Here is a 25,135-nt window from a genome sequence, read left to right on the forward strand (position 1 = left end):
AATAAATTTCTAAATTTACTATATGGGTAAATTTACAACTATTAGTTTACTAAAAATTTTGGTAAAAAATTTACTTTAGATGTATAACAAAAAGTACTATAGAAATAATAAAAATTGCGAAAAATATGCGCAGAAGTTGAAAACAATTTTTGTGTATTATTTAAGCAAAACATTATTATTTTTTTTTCCTTATAATAACAGAAATATATTTTTATTAGTTATTTATAGTAAATTGGAAAATCGATTGAAAATTTGTTTTAAAAAATGACAGTAAAAGTTGCATTTCTTTTTATATTTACTGCATTTTTACAAGGTATATATATATATAAGCGAAAAAAAATTGATTAACTATAAATAGATTTAGATAATAAATAAATACTCTCTAAATCTGAATTAGTCACTTTTGACTAATGAAATAGTTTCAATTTGTACATGATAAGTTCCTCCAAATATCGCAGCGGGTCAACAATGTGACCATTATTGCCCTAGGGTAATAATGATTCCTTTATTTCCCTTGGGTAAAAATTATTAATTTATTGCCCTCGGGTAAAAATGACTACTTTATTGCCCTAGGGTAATAATGACTACTCTATTGCCTTTAGGTAATAATGATTACTTTATTGTCCTTGGGTAAAAATGACTACTTTATTACCTTTGGGTAATAATGATTATTTTATTGTCCTAAGGTAAAAATTACTATTTTATTGACTACTATTTTATTTTATTATTTTATTTTATTGGCAATAATGATTATTGTATTGCCCTAGGGTAAAAATAGTTACTTTATTGCCCTAGAGTAATAATGACTATTTTATTGTCCTAGGGCAATAATGGGCACTTTATTGACCGCATGGCTATAAGGAGGAACTTATAAGTTATAAGTAAGAAATAATAAGAACTTTATAAGTAAATAAAAATAAAGTGACCAAAATACTTCTGAGTTGCATAAGTAAATATATGTATATGTAATCAGCGGATTTAATTATATCAATAAAATTAATTTCTAGCCGCTAATCTTAAATCGAATTTACGAGATAAAAATATTGCAGAGAATAATGCCAAGTACGGAGAATTTCCTTATCAGGTATCAAAGATTAGAATAAATTTAGTCTTTTCTGATTCTTTTTCACTGAAATCCTTTTTATGTATATTTTTTTTCTAACATAGGTTTCGCTACGCATTTTTAATCAACACGTTTGTTCGGGAGTAATTATAAAAAGCAAATACGTTCTCACATCTGCTCACTGTGTTGAAATGTAATTTTAATTTATATTTTATACTTAAATATAGTTATTTTTCTAATATTATTTTAAATATTTATTTATTCAAGTTGTTAATTTTAATTACTAAATTATTTGAGTACCATCAATCGGGTCAATATTTACCCACACTGATGGCAGTTAATTAGTAATTTAATTCTGAAAGGGGTAAATTAATAATTTACATATATAACAAATTAATAGTTTAAAATTTAAATTATTGAATAAAAGTTTCAATAATTGAATAATAGTTCAATAATTTTTGAAATAATTTAATAACAGTTTATTTAATTGTTTAAATAATTAAATAATAATTTAAACAAATAATTATTTATTTATTTATATGTGTTTACGGGCACAAAGCCCTTTTGTACAAAGTACTTAACAATATATTAAAACTAATTAACAAGAAGTTAGCGTAGAGAAAGTTCAAACATTATTATTTTCGAAGATTGCTAACTTTAAATTCCTGACAAATTTGCTCATTGGTGTTGTAAAAAAATCTAAATTATTATTAGCAAGTAAGTTTGCTGCTTTACAAATTCTATGAATAGGTGAATTCTCACCATACTCTGTTCTATGATAACCTAACTTAAACAAACCACTAACTCTCCTCAAATTACGCGATGGTATATAAAAATTAATTAGTTCAAGCAATTCAGGACAAATGAATATTCCATTTACAGTTTTGTATAAAAATAGAAGATCAGAATATAAGAATCTCGTCGATAAATCCTGAATTCTGAAGTGCGATCTCAACATACCATATTCATGACTATAAAAATCGTGATTTACATTTGCCTTATAGGCTAAAAAACGCAAGAATCTGTTTTGAATCTTCTCCAATCTATCAATGTGGACATCATAATAAGGCCTCCAGGCAATCGATGCGAACAAAACAGGCGATCTAACTAAAGAAAGATACAAAGTTCTAATAGCTGTTATGTTGTTAAACATCGATGCATTTCTGGTCACAAAACCAAGAGTCCTGAGAGAATTCTCAGCTACATGATCTATATGTTTAGTGAAATCGAAAGTAGATTGTAAAATTACTCCAAGGTCACGAACCTCCCCCACTCTATTTAGAATAGAATTGCCAATTTTGTAATTAAATAATTGCGGTGATAAAGATTTTGAAAAAGTGATTACCGAACACTTCTTAACATTTAACAAGAGTTTGTTAGTTAAAGACCATTTATATAATTTATCAATGTCTTTTTGAAAGTCCTCGGCATCAGCTGTGGAATTGATAACTTTATATAATTTCATATCATCCGCAAATAAAAGAAATAAAGAGTGTTTAAATAAAGATGAGACATCATTTGTAAATAAAATAAATAAAAGTGGTCCGAGGTTCGAACCCTGAGGCACTCCCGATGTAGCATAAAAAACATTTGAATAGTCGTGATTAACACGAACTGTGAGCGTTCTGTTTGATAAATAGCATTTTACCCATAAAAGAAAATTTTGAGAAAGCCCAAAGTCCCTCAGCTTTGCCACCAGAATATCGTGATTTACCTTATCAAAAGCTTTTGAAAAATCTGTGTATACAGCATCAACCTGGAGGCCTCGCTCAAGATTGTTAAGTATAAAATTAGAAAATATACACAAATTGGTTTCCACAGATCTGCCTCTAACGAAGCCGTGCTGTTCGCCTATAATGAAATTAGACAACTGAAAATAAATTACATCAAGTACTAAACTCTCAAATACTTTCGAGATTGCACTGAGTATAGTAATCGGTCTGTAATTTTTTACTTGATCTTTAGATCCATCCTTATAGACAGGAACAATAATTCCCTTTTTCCACTCAGAAGGAAAAGTGCATGTAGACAAAGACATATTAAATATAATATACAAAGGTTCCAAAAGAGGCAAACGGCAAGACGAATTATAGATAAATAAGAATAAATAAATTATCAGTTACAGTGTTTGAAACAATTTTTGAAATAATTTAATAACAGTTTATATAATTGTTTAAATAATTAAATAATAATTCAAACAATTAATTACAAATAAATAAAAATAAGTAAATTATCAGTTACAGTTTTTGAAATAATTGTTCAAATAATTGTTTAAATAATTAATAAATAGTTTGAGTAATAATTAAATAATAGTTTAAATAATTAAATAATGCTTTAAATAATTAAATGACTGTTTAAATAGTAATTGATTAATATTTTAAATAATTGAATAACTGATTAAATAATTAAAGAATAGTTTGAAAAGTAAATTGATAGTTTAAATATTTAAATTATAGTTTAAATAATTAATTTTTTTATCTTGGTGCTTATTTTTTCAGTCACAAAAATGTTCCTCGAAAAATAAAATTAGTCGTTGGCAGTTTGAAATTAAGTCGACAAATATTAATTTATTATGCAAGTAAAATTATTATTCACAATAAATTTAATCGCACAACTGGAGAGAACGACATTGCTTTGATTAAAGTAAGAAATATTTTTAAATAGAATAAATTGTTTAATTCTTTTCTTTAAATTATTTTGTTAGTAATTTTTTTTTTAATTTTTATGTTGTTAATTTTTTTTAATATAATTTTAGTATGTTGTTAATTTTTTTTTCATTATTTTTCATATTTTATGAAAATTAAAAATTTTAATAACTATCCGAAAAAAGTTTTAAAACTTATAAAAAGAATTAAAAAATTTATCTTTAGGTGAGAAATCGCTTTATCTTCAGCGGTATAGTCAACGTTATTCGACTGCCAAATTTGAATCACACTTTAAATGTTAATCAAACTGTTATAGTTTCCGGATGGAGTCGAGTATATGTAAATTGTTTAAAAGTTTCTATTTAAAAAAAAAAATGTTTAGACACATTTCGCAATTATTCATAAAATTTATCGCTAATAAAAATTCCAATGACGGTAAAATCGAAAATTAAGTACAGAAAAAAGAACATGTTTTCTCTCTTCTAAAGGAATTTAAATTGTATTTTTAAATTCATGTATGAAAATAAAATTTATTTGATAGAAGACTAATTATATTTTTCACAATTGTTTTTTAAAGTGTGAAAAAAATCGTTTATTCGAGTTGGTAATTTGGGAGAATTTTTTTTTTTTCGTGAAGTCGTTGGATTTTTAATAGTCTCTATTCTGCACTCTTTTATTTTACTCTTTTTTTACTTTTTTATTTTTAAAGGGTACAATTTATTTTTTCATTCAATTATTGTTATTTTTATTCGGGATTTTTTTTTTACTGGCAAAATGATAAATTGGACAATTTTGATTGCAGTTTAATGGTTACATTTCTGATCATTTGCAACGAGTACAACTTGTCATTGGAAATCATAAATCTTGTAGAAAAATATATAATTCAGAATTGTCTGCAAAATTTTTATTTTTCACTTATCATAAAAAATCGGAGGTGTGCTTAAGTAATAATGGACCGTTTCGTGTTAGAGAATTGCAACATTTTTGCGCATATGATCCAAATTTTATGCGGGGAAATTGTCAGGTATATAATATAAGCAATATATAATGAAATAATTTATTTCTGAAACAGTAAAATTTATTATATTTTGATACAGGAATTTACTTCATTTTTTAAAGGTTTTGCTTCGGAAATAATAAAATTTACTATTACTTCAGATATAGTAAAATTTATTATATTTTGATAATAAACAAAGTTACTAAAATTTACTTCGAAAATAGTAAAATACTATTTTTTAATAGTAAAATCAACTTTATTTTTATATTAAATTAAACTTTAGGTACTTTAACAATAGTAATATTTATTACATTTTGATAGTAAACTTCATTTCGCAAGAAGTAAAATTTATTTTACTTTCACAGGAAAAAAAAAGTCTGACTCCGTTTACACCTTAAATTCAGCCTCAAAAATAGGCTGAAAGTAAAACTTTTTTTTTAGTGTGTTTGAACTAAACTTTATTTCGAAAACAATAAAATTTACTATATTTTGATGCTAAAGTTTACTTTACAATTCAATTTTACGTAAAATTTCGATTATTCGGAAATTCTTCAATTAAATTATATATTAGAAAATGGAAACTTCAAATAATTTCCAAACAATGTTAATTAAATTTTTTCAAAAAAATTAATTCTACAGAATTCTTAGTTAAAAATATGAAAATTTCAGATTTTCAAAGATTTTAATTTGAAACCTTTTCAAAATTCAATTATTTCTAAAAATTCATGCTTTTAATATGCAATTATTGTCTAAAATTTAAACTAAAATTCATCTTTAAATCAATTTTTATTTGAAGATTTTATGAGAATTCAATTATTTAAATACAAAAATAAATAATTTTTTGAATAATTGAATATTTCTTAAAATTGAATTCTCATAAAAAATTTTATTACTTAATTTTTAAATAATTGAACTCTTTTGACGAATTTTAATAAAATTTATAAATAATAGAATACCTGAGAAATTTTTATTGTTTATGAAAATAATTAAATTTTTGCTTGGAATTTTATTTAATTTTTTTTAAATAATTGAATTTTTGCTTAGAATTTTATTGAATTTTTCTTTAAATACTTGAATTCTTTTAGGAAATTTTATTAAAATAGTACAGATATTGAAAATAATTGAAATGAGTAAAATTTTTAAAAATAATTAAAATTTAGTCAAGAATTTTATTTAAAATTTTTGAAAAATTTGGATGAAGAATTTGGCTATTAATAAAGATGATTAAAATCATGACGAGAATTTTTAAAAAAATGTTTGAAAATTTTGCAAAGAATTTTACTAAATTTCCTGAAAATAATTGAATAAATAATTCTACAGAATTTGTTAGTTAAAATTATAAAAAAATTCAGATTTTCAAAGATTTTAATTTAAAATTGTTTCAAAATTCAATTATTTCTAAAAATTCACGCTATAATTCTTAGTAATATTCAATTATTTAAAGTTTTAATAGAAATTCATTTTTAAATCAATTTTTATTGGTAAATTCTACGAGAATTCAATTATTTAAATAGAAAAATAAATAATTTATTGAATAATTAAATTTTTCTTAAAATTAAATTCTCATAAACAATTTTATCAAAAAATTTTTTATATAATTGAATTCTTTTAGAAAATCTTACTAAAATAGTAGATATGGAAATTAAAAATCGTTGAATTGAGAAAATTTTTTAAAAATAATTGAATGTCCGAGAAGAATTTTATTATTTATAGAGATAATTGAAATTTTGACGAGAATTTCTGTCAAGAATTTTATTATTTATGAAAATAATTGAATTCCTAAAATGAAGTTTATTACTTTTGCAAATAATTAAATCGCTGTAAGAACTTTTATTGTTTATGAAAATAGTGGAATTATAGAGAAGAAATTCATAAAAAATTTATAAACAATTGAATCTATGTATAAAATTTTATTATTTTCGAAAATATTGGAATTATAGCGACGAAATTCATAAAAAATTGGTGAATCATTGAATTACTGTAATATTTTTATTATTTATGAAAATAATTAAATGTTTGCGTAGAATTTTATTAAAATTTTTCTTAAATAATTGAATTCTTTTGGAGAATTTTATTAAAATAGTAAATATTGAAAATCATATTGAATTGAAGAAAATTTTTGAAAATAATTTAAATTTTTCCAAGAATTTGATAAAATTATAAAATTTTTGAACATAATTAAATTTTTACGAAGAATTTTATTGCTTTTGAAAATAATTGAATTTCTGAAATTATTTGTAACTTTTCCAATTTTATTTAGTGTTTTTAATTAAAATTCTTCTATAGATTAATTATTTTTAATAATTAATTAAATATGTATTAAAAATTTTACTAATTTCAGAAGAATTTAAATTATTAAAATTTTTTAGAATTTTAAGTTCTTTAAAATTTCTAATTGAATTCATTCGAAATTGATATTTTATAAAATTTTAATTTAAAACCTTTTGAAGTTGATTTATTTATCAAATTGTAAATGCAACTCTTTTAAAATTCAATTAATTCTGATATATTTAAATAAAATTATTCATTAAATATTTTTATGCATTTTAAGAACTATCGTTCTTCATGAATTAAGTTATTTAACAAGAAATTATTGTCAGAAATAGAAAGAATTGAAATTTTTTTATTACAATTCGTGGTAATTTCTCCTAGTCTTTTTTTTTTTTTTTTTTTTTTTGGGTCTTTTTGACCCAAAAATTCAGAATTTTTTTATGAATTCTAAAAATTTAATTTTTCCCAGTACTTTTAATGAAAATCACTAACTTTTCCCTGAATTCCCTGACCTGTAACAACCATGAGTTATCATTTGGATTAATTTATTTTTAGTTTGACTCGGGGGGTGCTTTGACAGATAATGGAGTACTTGTTGGTCTCGTTTCATGGGGCGATCCTCTTCATTGCGGTGGTTTCGATTATCCAGTTGTTTGCATTAAAGTTTCAAATTATATTAATTGGATTAATGAAAATGTTGGATAGATTATTTCGCAATTTGCAGTATTATTAAAGTTGATCTAAATTCGACACTTACCAAAAAACAATTATTCTTCAAATATTCGATATTTTAAATTTTAATACCTGTTTATCGTATTATTATTTTTAAAAAGTTTTTTTTTTGTAATAAATTCTTTTAATAAGTTTTAATCTTTTAATAAGTTCTTAGTAAATTTTTAGTACTTCATTTAGTAGTTTTTAGTTGTTAAAATTTTTTCACTAAACAAAAATATTATTTGTCGCAAAAATAAATATTTACTTTTTAACTATTTAAAAAAAATAGTAATATTAGTTAATTTTTTTTTAAGTGTTAAGTGCCGATAGGTGTAAAGTAGAATTATTTTTATTGGAAGTAAATTTGTTATTAGGTATTGTTTCCTAATATTTTAATTTCTCATAAAATGTATGTCGATAATATTGATATTGAAAAAAAATTAAATACCATTTTGTGAATAGAAAATGGCATTGAAATAAATAATATAAAGTTATTGATTGAATTTTGAGATGAATTTAATTTTAAAAAGGTGTGAAATGCGTGTTGTCAGTATTTATAATTCTATATATACAAGAAAGAGTTGAACTTCTACGCTAAAGACCTTGATTTGTACAGCTAATGATTGAATGTATCGACAATGGTTTTCACTTTTCATTCGCATTGTGTGAAAACAGTGTGTGTTTAGCATTTCATTGCTTTTTATCAGCAAACATTATAGACAAAGTGTGTTTTGTATCTAAACAAATCCGGTTTACAAGTACAATTTGTTATTGTATACTTCTATAATTAGTAATTACAATGAATGTAACATTTAATTAAAAAATTAATTTTAACATTTTCAATTATAATTTAAGTAATTTCTTTTTCCAAAAATGAATTTTAATTTTTTTCTCATTCAAAAAACGAATATTTACTAATATTATAATTTCAGTTTTCTGAAAGTTTTTTACTCTAATTTTTTTTTTGCTTAACAAAGCAAAAAAATTTTTTTTTTTATTTTAATTTTTGCTTTAATTAAAAATTGAAGTTTTAAATTGACAAAATTGATTGAAACATAATTTTTTTTTTAAAATATTTATACATGTAATTATATGCAATTGAAATGCAATTGAAATATACAATTGAAATGTTATTAAAATATGAACAACGGAACTGTGGTTGAAATTTGATTAAAATTTAATTTTAATATTGTGATCGAAAGGTAATTCGATATTAATTTTACGTATTGTCTCGGAATAATTAATATAATAATTATGGATTTTCATTAATCAATATCACGATAATATTTGAAAATTAAACGTTATTTTTAGAATTTATTGTTTTATTGGTTCAGAGAGAGAGAGAAAGAGCGGATATTCATGGTTAAAATTTTTTCTCTTTTGGAATGTAATCAATTAAAGTATCTCCTTGATAAAGTAGAATCAACTGATATTATCAAATACTGACCTTCAATAATATTAACCGTGTTAAATAAACAATAAATAAATAAATGTTATATTTATTATTAGGTATTATTATTATTATTATTATTAATATTAATTTTTATTATTATATTATATATTAAATATTAAATAATATATAAATAAATATAAAAATATTTTATTTATTTATTCATTTATTTATTTACTTATTTATTTATTAATTTATATATAAAAAGTAATTGAAATGAATTTCAGAAAATTAATACACGAAGATTATTCAAATAATTGGATAATTTACGTTATTAGGAATTTTATAAATATTTTTCATTCATTTCTTCATGAGTAAAGGGTTAATTTTCCTTTTCTTTATCTATAAAAATTACCATTTTTTTTGTATTGAATTTTATTCGTTTTTTTTTATTCTCATTCTAATAAAATTGCAGTTATTTTTTGTGATTGAACCCGAGAGAGAAATAGGCAGTCTTGCGAAGAGAATGAATAGTTTCAGCATACATGCGAGTGTAGAGTTGAAAAAAAACACAATTGTTTCCTTTTTTATTCAATCAACTTAAAACATTTTTTCGTCCTCTCTCTCGTATTCAATTGTTTAAAATATAACTTTTTTTTTTTTTTTTAAAAAAAGAGTAAACTTTTCGTTTTTGTATTTTATTTAATATTTACAGAACAATATTAAATTGAATAGAAAATTTTAATTCGTGAAATTATTTCAATTTTCTAAATTATAAGAGTTAATTTAAATAGATATAAAAATATATTGTAAATTTGACTATTTATTAAATAAAGTTTAGTGCAAAAATAAAGCAGTATTTACTAATTTTAAAGTAAATTTAATCTAGAAATGAATTTCACTTAATTTATTAACTATTATTTTTACTTTTAATTTTAATTTAAAATTTACATTATAATTTATATTTTCATTTATTAAGTAATCACTGTTTATTTTGAAGAGAGTAAAATTTACAATATTTTTATATTAAATTTAATTTCTGAAATAGTAAAATTTACAATATTTTTAATGGTACAATATACGTAGCAAAGTTAGTTGCTTTTGCAAAAAATTAGTGTCAATTATTTAGAAAATTCTCATACCAAGATATAGCCAATTTTAATATCAAAATATAGCAAATTTTACTAATTCCGAAGTTAATTTAAATTTTGAAATACAGTAAATTTTACTATTTTCGAAGTAAAGTTTACTATGAAAATAAATAAATTTATAATTTATTGAAGTTGTTAATTATTGTTTGTTATTACAATTTGTTAAAGGAATTTTTTCACCAAATTAAAAAAAGTTTTATTATTTTAATTTGTTTTTAAAAAATCGCTTTTTATTTCAATTTTTATAGATATTTATACTGTTCTCTAAATTTGAATTAGTTAAAAATAATTCATTTGACAGTAGATAATAAGCCACTGATTCAATAATAGTATGTAAATAAATTTTAAAAAATTATCGATTTAATAGAAATTTTGTGAAATTCAACTGAAAATAATTAAATTTGTTAAAGAATTTCATTAAAAACTTTTTAACAAATCGAATTTTCAAAGTATTTTAATTTAATAATTGATAAATAATTGAATTTTATAAAGAGTTACATTCTAATGTATTTATGTTTCTTTGAGCGAATATTAATAATTAAAATTTTTATTAGTTAATTTAAAAAAAGATACACACTTAACATTTTTTAATAAAATTGAATTCTCGCAAAGTTTTTTCTGAAATTTCTGAAAAATAACATTTTTGAAATTTTTCAATTCTGTTGTTTCAAGATAATTGAATTTTTATAAACAAATAATTGAAATTTTTTGATATAATTGAAATTTCTTTACATTCTATTAAAAATAATTAACTTCTTTTAAAGAATTTTATTTAAATTTTTCGAAAATAATCAAGAGAAGTTAGTCACCGTTATTATAATTTTATTTTTAAAACTTTCTTTGCAATATAAATTATTTTCATAAATAGTAAAATTCTCATTGCAAAATTTCAATTATTTTTCATACAATTTTAATCGAATTCAACGAAGAATGTATAATTATTCTTAAAAATTTTATTAAAATTCGTCAATAGAATTCAATTATTTCTAGAAACCGTAAAAAAATTCTTCCCAAGAATTCAATTATTTCCATAAATAGCAAAATTCTTCAGATTTACTAAATTCTTTTGAATATTATTTTTAAAAAATATTCCTCACAAGAATTCAAATATTTTCACAAATTTCCATAAAATTCTAAAAACAAATTCAATTATTTTCAAAAGTAATAAAATTCTTCGCAGAAATTCAATTATGTTTAAATTTTTTTTAAATTCTCCTCAAAATTTCAATTGATTTTATAAATAATTAAATTATTCTGCACAATTCAATTATTTTCAAAAATAATAATAAAATTCGTCTCAAGAATTCAATTATTTTCAAAAGTATTAAAATTCTTCTCAGAAATTCAATTATGGTCAAAAATTTAAAATAATTCTCACCTAATTTTCAATTATCTTTTTAAATAATTAAATTGTTCTCCAAAAACTCAATTATTTTCAAAAATAATAATAAAATTCGTCCCAAGAATTCAATTATTTTCAAAATTATTAAAATTGTTCTCCACAATTCAATGATTTTCATAAATTTGCATGAAATTCTGAAAAACAATTCAATTATTTTCAAAAGTAATAAAATTCTTCGCAGAAATTCAATTATGTTTGAAAATTTTTTTGAATTCTACTTAAAATTTCCATTATCTTTATAAATAATTAAATTGTTCTCCACAATTCAATGATTTTCATAAATTTCCCTAAAATTCTAAAAAATAATTCAATTATTTTCAAGAGTAATAAAATTCATCGCAAAAATTCAATTATGTTTAAATTTTTTTTTAAATTCTCCTCAAAATTTCAATTATTTTTATAAATAATTAAGTTTTTCTTCACAATTCAATGATTTTCATAAATTTCCATAAAATTCGACGCAAACATTTAATTATTTTCATAAATTTGTAATAACATTCTTTGGAAGGATTCAATTATTTTGATAAATAGTAAAATTCTTTGCAACAATTCAATTAGTTACACTTTAATAAAATTGAGTTAATCAAATTTTCAATTATAATTATGAACAGACAAGATTATTTTAAAAAATTGAAAAAATTTTTTTCTTTAATTCAATTATTTTCCAAATTTTTGATTAAAATTATTAAAAAAATAGGTTTTTCAAAAAATTTAAAGAAACTTGTCAATAGAATTTAATTATTCATAAAAATTAAAAAATCGAATAAAATTTTTTGAAAGTTATTTGTAGATTTATTTATGTTCGAAAGCAAATAAATTTAAATTTGATGAAAAAAAAACCGGGAAAAATTAGGACAAAGCTGGGAATTTTCTTGAACGAAAATAGTAGACACCGTGTATTTGTTATTACAATTTGTTGTTAAACAATTATTTGTTAATTAATATTATTAAAAATACGTCACGATGACGTGACAGTTAGTTATTTACTATTCTTTTCAGTTTGAAAAGTTACTTTTTTAAAATTAAATAAAAAAAATTAAATAAAAAAAATTAAATTAAAATTTTCATTTTCTAAACTGATTATTATCGAAAGTTAGAGAATGGCATTGACACTGACATTGAACTTTATATAGTTTTGCATGAGTTTATCTGGAATATTGAAGTAGTTTGTGTTCGTATATAAAATGGGTCAGAAAATGAAGTTACCCTGGGCCGGCTCTCACTCTTTGCACTCTGTGTGGAACGATATCAGACCTTGGACTGCTAACCCACTATAGCAACATATCCAGGAAGCGTCAAACGTCCTTCGCCTCCCGATAATACTAGCTATAGATACAGATAAAGTCTCTCTCTCTCTCCCTCTAATCATTCGAAATTTTAGACAAGCACTGAATCTGACCCACTTATATTTTCTTCCAACATTGGTCAATTCAACATTTTCTCTATATAGTGATAATAATAATAATAACAATAAATGGCCCGCAATCGCCAACATAAATCCTTTAAATAATGTCCTCACTTCCTTCGCAGTTGAATTATGAATGATCTCTGTTTTTGCCGTATGCGCGAAATTAATTCACCTCCATAAAAGAAAATAAAACTAGTCGTAATGTCACGGGTCAGAAAATTTCTATATTAATTTCACCAATTTATTATACACACTCTAACTCCTCAAAAAGAATCAATTATTTTTGTCTTTTTCTTCTTGGATGTTGGTCAACATTTTGTCATTTATTAATAACCGAGTAATGAATTTTTCTTTGGAAAAATATTTTTCGAAAATAACGAAAGATTATTAAAGTACCTACAGAAAAGAAAAGTCTTTTATTTACTAATTTAATTATTTTTAATATCTACTATATTAATAAAAAATTTCTCAAATGAAATTGAATAGGTAATTTAAAACATGTTTATATAAAATTCTTCGCAAATATTGAATTATTTTCGAAAATAATAAAAATTTCTGAGGAAATCAATTATTTACATTTTTTTTAAAATAAATTTCTTCGCAAAAATTCAATTATTTTCATAAATAAACAAATTTTCACATGCATTCAATTATTTTTTAAAATTTTAATAATAATCGTTGCAAGAATTCAATTATTTTTATAAATATTAAAACTCATCGCAGGATTTCAATTATTTTTAATACAATTTTAAAAGAATTCCGCGAAAAATGCAATTATTCAAAATAAGTTTGATATAATTTATTTATTAGAATTTAATCATTAATTTCAAATTCAGTTTTAATTATATTTGTTGAAAGAATTTAATTATTTTCAAAAATTTTAATGAAATTCTTCAGAAAAATTCAATTATCTTCACGAATAATAAAATTATTCGCAGGAATTCAATTATTTTCAGAAATTTTTATGAAATTCTTCGCTAGAATTCAATTATTTTTAACAAAAATTAATAAACTTTCGAAGAATTCAATTATTTTTAAAAATAATAAAATTCTTCTGATGAATTCAATTATTTTTAAAAATAATAAAATTCTTCTGAGGAATTCAAATATTTATTTTAAAAATTTTAATAAAATTCGTTGCAAGAATTCAATTATTTTCACAAATAATAAAATTATTCCCAAAAATTCAATTATGGTCGAAAATTTTTAAAAATTCTCATCTAATTTTCAAATATCTTCATAAATAATAAAATTCATCTCCAAAAACGCAATTATTTTCAAAATTTTTTTAATAAAATTCTTCAAACGATTCAATTATTTTCACAAATTATTTCGTAATTCAATTATTTCAAAGTTCAAACAGAATTTTCCTAATATTTTTCGAAAAAAATCAATTATTTAAATAGATTTTTATAAATTTCTTCGCAAGAATTCAATTATTTTTATAAACAATAAAGTTCTTCTTGGAAATTCAATTACTTTTTTAAAATTTTAATAATAATCGTTGCAAGAATTCAATTATTTTTAATACAATTTTAAATGAATTCCACGCAAAATGCAAAGACTATTCTTTAAAGTTTTTATAAAATTCTTTAAAAGAATTCAATTATTTTGTAAAATTTTAATAATGAAATTCTTTATAATAATTGAACTGTTTCAATATAATTTTACTAATGTTTTTTGAAAGAATTCATTTATATTTATAAATAATATATAATCTTCAAAGAAATTCAATTATTTAAAACACAATATTCAAAAAAGTTTTGAAAAAAATAATTTCTTTAAAAAGATTTTTTTAAAATTTTTCTCAAGAATGCAAATATTTCAAAAACTTTATTAAATTTCGATGAAAAAAAATTTAATTATTTTCATAAATAATAAAACTCATTGAAGGATTTAAATTATTTTTAATATAATTTAAAACTAATCCCGCTATAACAACGCAATTATTCTTAAAAATTTGAATGAAATTTTTCGAAAAAATGCAATTATTTAAAAAAAATTTAATATAATTTGATTCTTAGATTATAATAATTATTTTCAATCCATTTTTAATTATATTTCTTGAATGAATTTAATCATTATGAAAAATTTTAATGCAATTCTTCGTAAAAATTCAATTATTTGAAAATTGTTGATAAAGTGCTTTAAAAAATTGAATTTTAAGAAATGTTCAATTATTCAATAAATTATTTATTTTTGTATTTAAATAATTGAATTCTCGTAGAACTTTCTAAAAAGAATTGATTTAGAATTGAATAAAATAAAGTGATTAAAGTTTTGATTAATTTTATTTATAAATTGGAAGAAGAAAATGATTGAATTTTGAAAGAATTACTTTTGTAATTTTTAGAAATTCCTTTAGACAATATAAATAAGTATTTAAATATTTATTTTAAAAAATTATTCTATTTTTGAATGTAATTAAGAAATTATAAAAAAAATCTAGTCTTCAAGTTTAATTTTTCAATAGCTACTTTTTTTTTTACTACTTTTTTCCTGTCTTTGAGCTACTTTTTGAAAATTAATTATCGAGTACGAAGCCTGTAATGGTAATAATTTACCTTGGACAATTCTTTTTGTCTTTCCTTCTTGAATTTTGGTCAACATTTTGTCATTTATTAACAACCGAATAATTAAATTAATTAATAATAAAAGTATTTTATTTACAAATCAGATTATAAATTTTTAAATCTATATTAAAACTATTATTAGATGTTATTCCTTTTTATGAATTTTTGGTAATGATATAATAATTTACCTAGGGCGAGTGAATGAGTAATTTTTAGATTAGTTAAATAAAAATTTTGATTAAATACAAGTGGATAAATTTTTTCGAAATAGTTTAAATTTGAAAAAGTTAATTTCTTAAAAATTTAACATCAAAATCTAAAATTTAAAAAAAAAAAAAAAAATCTAAAATCATCATCATCATCTAAAATTTTGATGTTTATCTTAACAAAAGTTATTTTTTATCATTTTTCCTCTTTTAAAAATGTTGCAAACTTGAGTTTCATTTTCTTTTGTCTATATACAGTTAGTCTTCTTTTTACTGATACGATATTTTTTCTTGTCCTCGTGAGGAATTGAAGACGTGTTAACTTGTTCGTTGTGGAGCTTTAGAGAACCTATCTTGTTCCATACAGCATTTATAATTTCATCAAAACTTTGATGTTTATCCTCCAATATATTTTAATATGAAATTTTGTTGAAAATTCCTTATAAATGGATTCATACATATAATCCATAAAATCTATGTTAATCAATTATTATTAATTTAGTAATTATTAAATTAATAATTATTAAATTAATAATTTCAATTCCAATACACAACAGTGTGTATTGAATTTTCGGGTAGAGTTAGTGTCACGGTTCCTTTTGATGCATCTTCCAGAAAAACATTTTTTCTTATACTGTATCTAAAGAAAAAATGAAAATTATTTCTTGTTCTTTTTGCACACATTAAATATTATTTTCTTTCCTTTTTTCTCTTTTATTAATTTTTAGTTTCTATATTGATTACTTACGGATTCATTAGTACCAAAACGGTAGCTTTTTCGGGTGTCAAAAATGCAATGTGCTTAATGTCATGAATGCCATTTTTAATGGTGCTTATTCTTTGACTTCCTTCTGGTACGAATCTACAAAAAAAAACTTTTTTTTTTTGATACTACATTCAGCATTGTGACTAAAACTACTTTTTTCGGCTTTTTGTTTATTTTTAAACTTAAAGTAAACTTTTGGATTAATTTAACATTTTTGGATTTTATTAACAGTATAATTTTATAGCAAAACTGATGACAGAAATTGGGGATATTGTCGGTTTTGCTATGAAAGTATAGAAAAAATTACTCTCTTACTTGGAAAAGTGTCCCATGGCATAGTACATTGGTTGCTTGTAAAATGCATTCGCCGATGCATTTACAAGTATCGCCGAATCGACAAAATTACTAACCCAATTGGGACCACCTTGCATATTTAAAGCCATATTCCAATCTATCCAACCAATTACCCAATGCGATAAGTTGTCAATAATATTCCTCGCATAATTTTCCGCTCGTTTCCATGAGCCGAGTTTTACTTTTGGAGCTTAAATTATTTATATTGAAATATTTATTAAAATAGTTGTTAAAATATTTATTAAAATAGTTGTTAAAATATTTATTAAAATAGTTATTAAAATGGTTATTGAAATAGTTATTAAAATAGTAATTAAAAAATATAAAACTTTAACTGTAATTTATATTAAAATTTGAGGAAAGAAAAATTTATTTTATATAATTCTACTTACGTTCAAGTACCCCCTCTGATGCTTCGGTATAAATGAGAAATTGTCCTGGATATGTATTCTTCATTTTATCCAGTGTATTTAATGGCGTTAACCAATCAAAATACCAATGAGCACCTATGCCGGAAACAACACTTTTTGCTTCGTTGGTGTTGAGAATTTTTGGAACATAATCTGTTAGTAGGGCCCTTTGACCATCGCCTACTATAATTTTAATGTCATCTAGATCTGCTTTCTTCATTATTGGACCCAGAAATTTTGTTAGCCATTCACGTTGGTCGTCTGCGTACCATGTCATTGTTGGCATACCAACTGACATAAGATGTGCTATTACCGGTTCATTTTGAACAGTTGTACCCCAAAAATATAATTCCTCCTTTTTGTACTCTTGAAAAAATCTAATTTCACGATATTTTCGTGTTGAATTAATTTTATTATTATTTGTCATATAAAAAATAACTTACTATAAAATGCATTTACCATAATTCACATTTGACATTAAAAAAAAGTCAAAGTGAAACATAAATTTTATTTAACATAAAAATTACTTGAAATAAATTTCATTTAACATAAGAATCGCTTGAAATAAATTTCATTTAACATAAAAACCACTTGAAATAAATTTCCTTTAGCATAAAAACTACTTGAAATAAATTTCATTTAACATAAAAATCACTTGAAATAAAATGTAATAGACATAAAATTCATTTGACCAACAATTCGTTTAACATAAATGTCATTTGACATAATGATTAAATATTAACAACAAAAAAACAAAAATATATGATAAAAAATTACATTTTGACATAAAACTCATTTGACATTAATTTTATTTGACATAAAAATTTGTTTGACATAAATTTCATTATATTTGCCAGAAAAATTCATTTAACATAAACAATTTAATTTGACATAAAAATTCATTTAACAAAAATTTCTTTTTGTCATAAAGTTCATTAAACATCAAAATTCATTAGATATGAATTTCATTATATTTGACAGAAACAATTTATTTGATATAAAAGCTAATTTGACAAAAAGTTAATTTGACGTAAAGTTTATTAAACAAAAAAAAACACATTTGATAGGAATAAATTTCATCATATTTGACAGAAAGATTTATTTCACATCATTTTCATTTATATTTGACACAATAATTCATTTAACATAAATTTAATGTGACATAAAAATTCATTTGATATATATTTTCTTTGGCATAATGTTCATTTAACATAAAAATATGTTTAGTTAAATTTTGAATGAAACCAAAGTAATATTATCAAGAATGTTGTCATTGACCTATTTCAAAAATCGCGTATAATCATCTTACGTCAAATGAAATTTATGACAAGTGAATTTTATGTTAAATGACATTTTGTCAACTAAAGTTTATGTTAAATGAATTAATTTAAATTTATGCCAAATGAAATACGTATCTCAAAAATGAGTATTAAATTGAAGTTTCTCTCAAATTAAATTTAGGTCAAATTAAATTTGTGTCAACTGAAGTTAATGTCAAATGAATTTTATGTCAATTGAAGTTAATGTCAAATTAAATTTAGGTCAAATTAAATTTGTGTCAACTGAAGTTAATGTCAAATGAATTTTATGTCAATTGAAGTTTATGTCAATTGAAGTATACGTCAAATTAAATTTATGTCAAATTAAATTTGAGTCAATTGAAGTTTATGTTAATTGAAATTTATGTCAAATTAAATTTAGGTCAAATTAAATTTGTGTCAACTGAAGTTAATGTCAAATGAATTTTACGTCAATTGAAGTTAATGTCAAATTAAATTTAGGTCAAATTAAATTTGTGTCAACTGAAGTTTACGTCAAATGAATTTTATGTCAATTGAAGTATACGTCAAATTAAATTTATGTCAAATTAAATTTGAGTCAATTGAAGTTTATGTTAATTGAAGTTTATGTCAAATTAAATTTAGGTCAAATTAAATTTGTGTCAACTGAAGTTAATGTCAAATGAATTTTATGTCAATTGAAGTTAATGTCAAATTAAATTTAGGTCAAATTAAATTTGTGTCAACTGAAGTTAATGTCAAATGAATTTTATGTCAATTGAAGTTAATGTCAAATTAAATTTAGGTCAAATTAAATTTGTGTCAAATTAAATTTGAGTCAATTGAAGTTTATGTTAATTGAAATTTATGTCAAATTAAATTTAGGTCAAATTAAATTTGTGTCAACTGAAGTTTACGTGAAATAAATTTTATGTAAATTTAAGTTTATGTTAATTTAAGTTTATGTCAAATTAAATTTATGTCAATTGAAGTTCGTGTCAAATGAAATTTTTGTAATTGAAGTTTATGCCAATTGAATTGTATGTAAATTATAATTTATGTCATCTTATGTCTAATTAATTTTATGTCATGTTTTTTTTAATGTCAAAAGAAATTTATATAAAGTGATTTTGTTTGTAATCTTTTTTAAACATTTTTGCTCAACTTTTATTTCTGTCTTTTGAATTTAAAGAAAAATTAATTTTGAAAAATTATATAGAATTTTAAAAAAAGAAAACGGTCTATACCTAATTTTAATAAATAAAACAGTTTAGTTTACCACAAAAAAAAAAAAAAAAAAAAAAAATTATATAAAAATCGAAGTAGAGAAATGTGTCACCTTTAGTAAAATCGCCCATTTATACATTAAATTTTATAATTAACTCGTTATACTCACTTTACGAAATAATTAGCCCATGTTTGCCAATATTCGCGTCGAAGAAGTCCATTTCCATTCCACTCGGGTACAGTTTTCATCCATGGACTCGGACTCCACGGAGAAGCAATTAAGTTTACTTTTCTCTCAGACATTGAATTAATATTTTTCAGGATCGGTATCTATATATCAAGTATTATCAATCGATTACTTACAATATTTAATCTAAATAGTAAAATAAATAGTAAAAAAAATGTCCTTGAAATAACTTTTTCGAAATTTTTTCTCTAATTAATTCTCTTAATTTTATTTTACGTAAAGAAAAATTTGTTTTAAAAAATAAACTAAATACATTTTTATTTTTTTATAAAAATATTTTATAAACAATAATTATTTGTTTAATGTTTTTTTTTTGCTTTTGAATAAAAAAAAATATTAGCATTTATTAAAATAAAAATGTTTCTTTCATTCAAGTAAAAGATTTCTGAAAACCGAAGAAATATTTCTTTTAGTTAACAATATAATTTCTTTGAAATGTTTGAATCAATTTTTACTAATATTTAAATTTGGAGACAATATTGTTACCTTATATTCATAATCTTCTTCAACCAATTTAAAGTCTTCCAAGTCAAAATCATTTTCTGTCATTGCATAGCTGTAGGGTCTTGCAGAAAAATCAGAAACCCCCATTGGTACTCGGACTAAATTGTACTCAATACTTTCAGGACCAAAGTAGGAACTAAAAAATTTTAATTATTCTAATTGTAATAATATTTTGCAGAAAAAAAATTCATTAAGAATTTAAAAGTTCTTGTTTTTTAATTAAGAAAAAAAAATTGATTAAAATAATTTAAAAAAAAAATTCACCTTTCTTTCATACTAAAGTTAATTTCGAAAAATAAAAAATTTTACCATATTTTTGAATACTAGAATTTATTTTGGAAATAATAAAAAAATACCAATAACTTATTTTTTAAATAAGTATTTAATCATTATTATTTTTCCATAAGCATTCAAATTGAATTTTAAATCAATTTTTATTACAAAATTCTACGAGAATTCAATTATTTAAATTCAAAAATAAATAATTTATTGAATAATAAATAATTGAATGTTTCTTGAAATTCAATTCTTAAAAATAATTTTAACAACAAATTTTTAAATAATTGAATTCTTATGACAAATTTAAATCATATTTTTAACAATAATTAGGATATTTTTCAAGGAATTCGATTAAAATTGTGATTAAAAATAATTGAGATTCTGCGATGAGTTTTTATTATTTATGAAAATAATTAAATTCCTAAAAAGAATTTTATTATTAATTAAAATTATTCAATGTTATTAAAAATTTTTTTTAAATAATTAAATTCTTTTGGAAAAATTAATAAAAATAGTAGATATTAAAAATCATCGGAACTGATAAAAAGTTTAGAATATTGAAATTTTTCAGAAAATTTTTTGTTAAAATTCTTTGAAAATATTTAAAAATAATTGAAAATTTGACGAGAATTTTAAAAAAATTTTGTAACATAATTGATTTTCTGCGAAGAATTTTATTACTTTTGAAAATAATTGAAATTCTACGATGACTTTTATATTATTTATAAAAATAATTGATTTCCAAAAAAAGAATTTCATTACTTATGAAAATAATTGAATCCCTGTAAAAATTTTTACTATTTATAAAAATAATTGAATTCTTGTGAAAATTTTATTATTTTTTAAAGTAATTAAATGTTTGCGTAAAAATTTATCAAAATTTTTTTTTAAATGATTGAATTCTTTTGGAAAATTTTATTCAAATAGTAGAAATTAAAAATTATTGAATTGAGAAAAATTTTTGAAAATAATTGAAATTTTGACAAAAGTTGTATAAAAACTTTGAAAATTATTGAATATCAATTATTATTAGGTTTTCTTTTTTTATTTTGAATTTAAAAATAAAATTTGGTTCTGATTTTGTATTGCTAATTAAACTAAAAGAATTAATATGGTATAACAATTTTTTACTAAATATGAATAATATTTTTCGACTATTTTCATACCCTAAGAGTTTTTTTTGCATGTCATCCGATAAGGATTTTAGATTTACACCAACAGAGTCCGTCAATGAACCACCGAAACCAAGAATATTCTGATATGTTTTTGTTTGGTCAATGGTAATTTTTATATAGGTAGCTGGAAATAGAAACAAAATTTATTTCCATAAGAAAAATTCCCGAAATACTTTTTGAAAATTCTAACAAGTAAATCAGATAGGTACAGTGAATTAAAAATTAATTAAAATTACACTGAATTTAAAATTGTACTTACAACCTTGAATTTCATTTCCAAATTTTCCATTGTTAACCTGAAATCGAAGACCATTTTTACTCGATGAAATAATTGTATAATCCAACAGATCCTGTGTTTTCATTGCATTTGGAACTTTATCACAGTAATTTGAGTCACAAATACAGTATCCACTGTCGCCTTTAACTGTTTGAAAATTTTCACAGCCATGCGAAAAAATCCTTGCTGTAAATTGTTTTTTAGTTAATACATTTCCCCGTCTAAGATTAAAAAATTTAAAATAAATAAATAACTAAATAAATAATTAAATTAAGAAATGACTGAATAAATAAATAACCAAATAAATAAATAACTAAATAAGTAAATAAATAAATAAATCACTAAATAAATAACTAAATAAATATTTAGAGAAATAAATAAATAAATAAATAAATAAATAAATGAATAAATAAATAAATATGTAAATAACTAAATAAATATTTAAATTAACAAATTAATAAATAAATAAATAACTAAATAAATATTTAAATAAACAAATTACTAAATAAATGACTAAATAAATAAATGATTAAATAAATAAATATGAACACAATATATTTTTTTCCTTTAAAAAAGTTTGAGTCAATTATTTTTTTGCAATTAATAATATATTGAGTTTAATACAGTAAAAAGTATTGAATAAGTAAAATTGAAAATGTCAAAAATTTCTATAAGGTTTTTATAATAAAAGTTCCTCAAGCATTACCTGAAAGAAATGCAATTAGCACTGTTAATAATCTCATCGTGACAAAATGCATTCGACTGTTCACTGAAGATTTTCATTTACAAAATGAACTCTTTTTATAGGTATCATTTATCAGATGTTACTTCATTGTCTTCGAAATTTCTTTTTTTTCACTTGCACTCCACTACAAAAACATAATTGAATTCTTATCTTTAGATAAGATAAGTTCAAGTCTCAGTTTCACGCAAACTATTATGTTTTGACCCTTTTTTCAAATGTTGTGCAACTATACTTAGCTGCTAATTATAATTAACTATTAATATATCAATAGATATTGTGTACTAATAATTTAGCAACTAATTAATAATAAATATCTACTAAAAATTTAGCAACTAATTAATAATAAATATCTACTAAAAATTTAGCAACTAATTAATAATAAATATCTACTAAAAATTTAGCAACTAATTAATAATAAATATCTACTAAAAATTTAGCAACTAATTAATAATAAATATTTACTAAAAATTTATCAAAAATTCACATAAAGAATTTAATTAACAAATTTTGAAATAATTGATCTCTTTTGACTAATTTAAATAAAATTTTAAATAATAAAATTACATTTTTAAAGAAACTCGTGTACAATTGTAGGTTAAAAATAATTGAAATTCTGCAATGAGTTTAATTATTTATGAAAATAATTAAATTCTTGTAACAAATTTTATTCACATTTTGTTTAATTATTGAAATCCTGTAAAATTTTAATTATTTATGAAAATAATTCAATGTTTGCGTAGAATTTTATTAAAATTTTTTTTAAATAATTGAATTATTTTAGGAAATTTTATTAAAATAGTACAGATATTGAAAATAATTTGAAATGGGGCAAATTATTGAAAATAATTAAAATTTTGTCAAGAATTTTTTTTTAAATTTTTAAGAAATTGGATATTTATAAAGATAATTAAAATCATGACGAGAATTTTGAAAAATTTTTGAAAAATTTGTCTATATATAAAGATAATTGAAATCATGACAAGAATTTTGAAAAATTTTTGAAAGTTCTCAAATTTCTGCTAAGAATTTTATTACTGATGAAAATAATAGAATTCTTCTTATAAATAATGGAAATAATTGAAAATAATTGAAATTTTGCGATGAGTTAATCATTTCTAAAATAAATTGAATACAAAAAAAAGAATTTTATTATTTTCTAAAATAATTCAATCCTTGCACAAAAATTTTACTATTTATGAAAATAATTAAATTATTGCGAATAAATGTATAAAAATTTTGTAAATAATTGAATTCTTGTAAAATTTGTATTATTTATCAAAATAATTAAATGTTTGCACAAAAATTTATCAAAATATTTTTAAACCATTGAATTCTTTTAGGAAATTTGATTACAATAGTACAGATATTGAAAATAATTAAAATTCTAACTAAATTTTTAACTAAAATTCATTTTGCTTCCTCATGAGAAAGCTTTGCATTCGTGAAGATTTTCAATTTTTCAAAAGAAGATTATATGGATTCATTTTCATTTAAACATTAAATTATAATAATATGTATTATATATTATAATAATAAAATTACGAGAGATCTAGTAGGGACTGAACCCTACACAATCCTGAGGAATAGAGAATTTTATTTCAATTTTTTAGTAGTAGCACCATCACCCGAACGCCATCAGACAATCAAAATTTGGTAAAAACGAAGAAAAAAATTTCTTTCTTTCAAATTTATTAATTCTAATCGTCTGAAAATTACCAGAGTTCAACTAGGGACTGAACCCTACACAATCCTGAAGAATAGAGAATTTTATTTCAATTTTTTAGATGTAGCAGGTCCACCCGTACGCCATCAGACAATCAAAATTTGGTAAAAACGAAGAAAAAAATTTCTTTCTTTCAAATTTATCAATTCTAATCAACTGAAAATTACCAGAGTTCAACTAGGGACTGAACCCTACACAATCCTGAAGAATAGAGAATTTTATTTCAATTTTTTAGATGTAGCAGGTCCACCCGTACGCCATCAGACAATCAAAATTTGGTAAAAACGAAGATAAAAATTTATTTCTTCCAAATTTATCAATTCTAATC

The 25,135-nt window shown here is 21.2% G+C and overlaps 3 protein-coding genes across 7 annotated transcripts in view; 2 read left to right on the plus strand and 1 right to left on the minus strand.

The window, feature by feature from the left end:
- LOC122503188 overlaps positions 1–25,135 on the plus strand; it is a 318,272-nt gene that overhangs the window by 36,810 nt on the left and 256,327 nt on the right. The window lies entirely within an intron of this gene.
- Positions 3,636–7,681, plus strand: LOC122509709 (chymotrypsin-2-like). Its single transcript, XM_043623961.1, has 4 exons — positions 3,636–3,641; positions 3,934–4,041; positions 4,511–4,732; positions 7,532–7,681. Exons 1-4 carry the CDS (start codon positions 3,636–3,638, stop codon positions 7,679–7,681), a joined length of 486 nt encoding a protein of 161 aa, XP_043479896.1.
- LOC122503629 (lysosomal acid glucosylceramidase-like) lies at positions 15,554–23,194 on the minus strand. The gene is made up of 9 exons (XM_043614282.1): positions 23,046–23,194; positions 22,322–22,525; positions 22,054–22,186; positions 20,591–20,744; positions 20,027–20,187; positions 17,333–17,727; positions 16,902–17,130; positions 16,569–16,682; positions 15,554–16,460 (listed from the first exon to the last, which is right to left on the minus strand). Exons 1-9 carry the CDS (start codon positions 23,095–23,097, stop codon positions 16,358–16,360), a joined length of 1,545 nt encoding a protein of 514 aa, XP_043470217.1. The 5' UTR covers positions 23,098–23,194; the 3' UTR covers positions 15,554–16,357.

Source organism: Leptopilina heterotoma, unplaced genomic scaffold (genome assembly GCF_015476425.1).
Source record: "Leptopilina heterotoma isolate Lh14 unplaced genomic scaffold, ASM1547642v1 Lhet_0, whole genome shotgun sequence".
NCBI classification, from domain to species: Eukaryota; Metazoa; Arthropoda; class Insecta; order Hymenoptera; family Figitidae; genus Leptopilina; species Leptopilina heterotoma.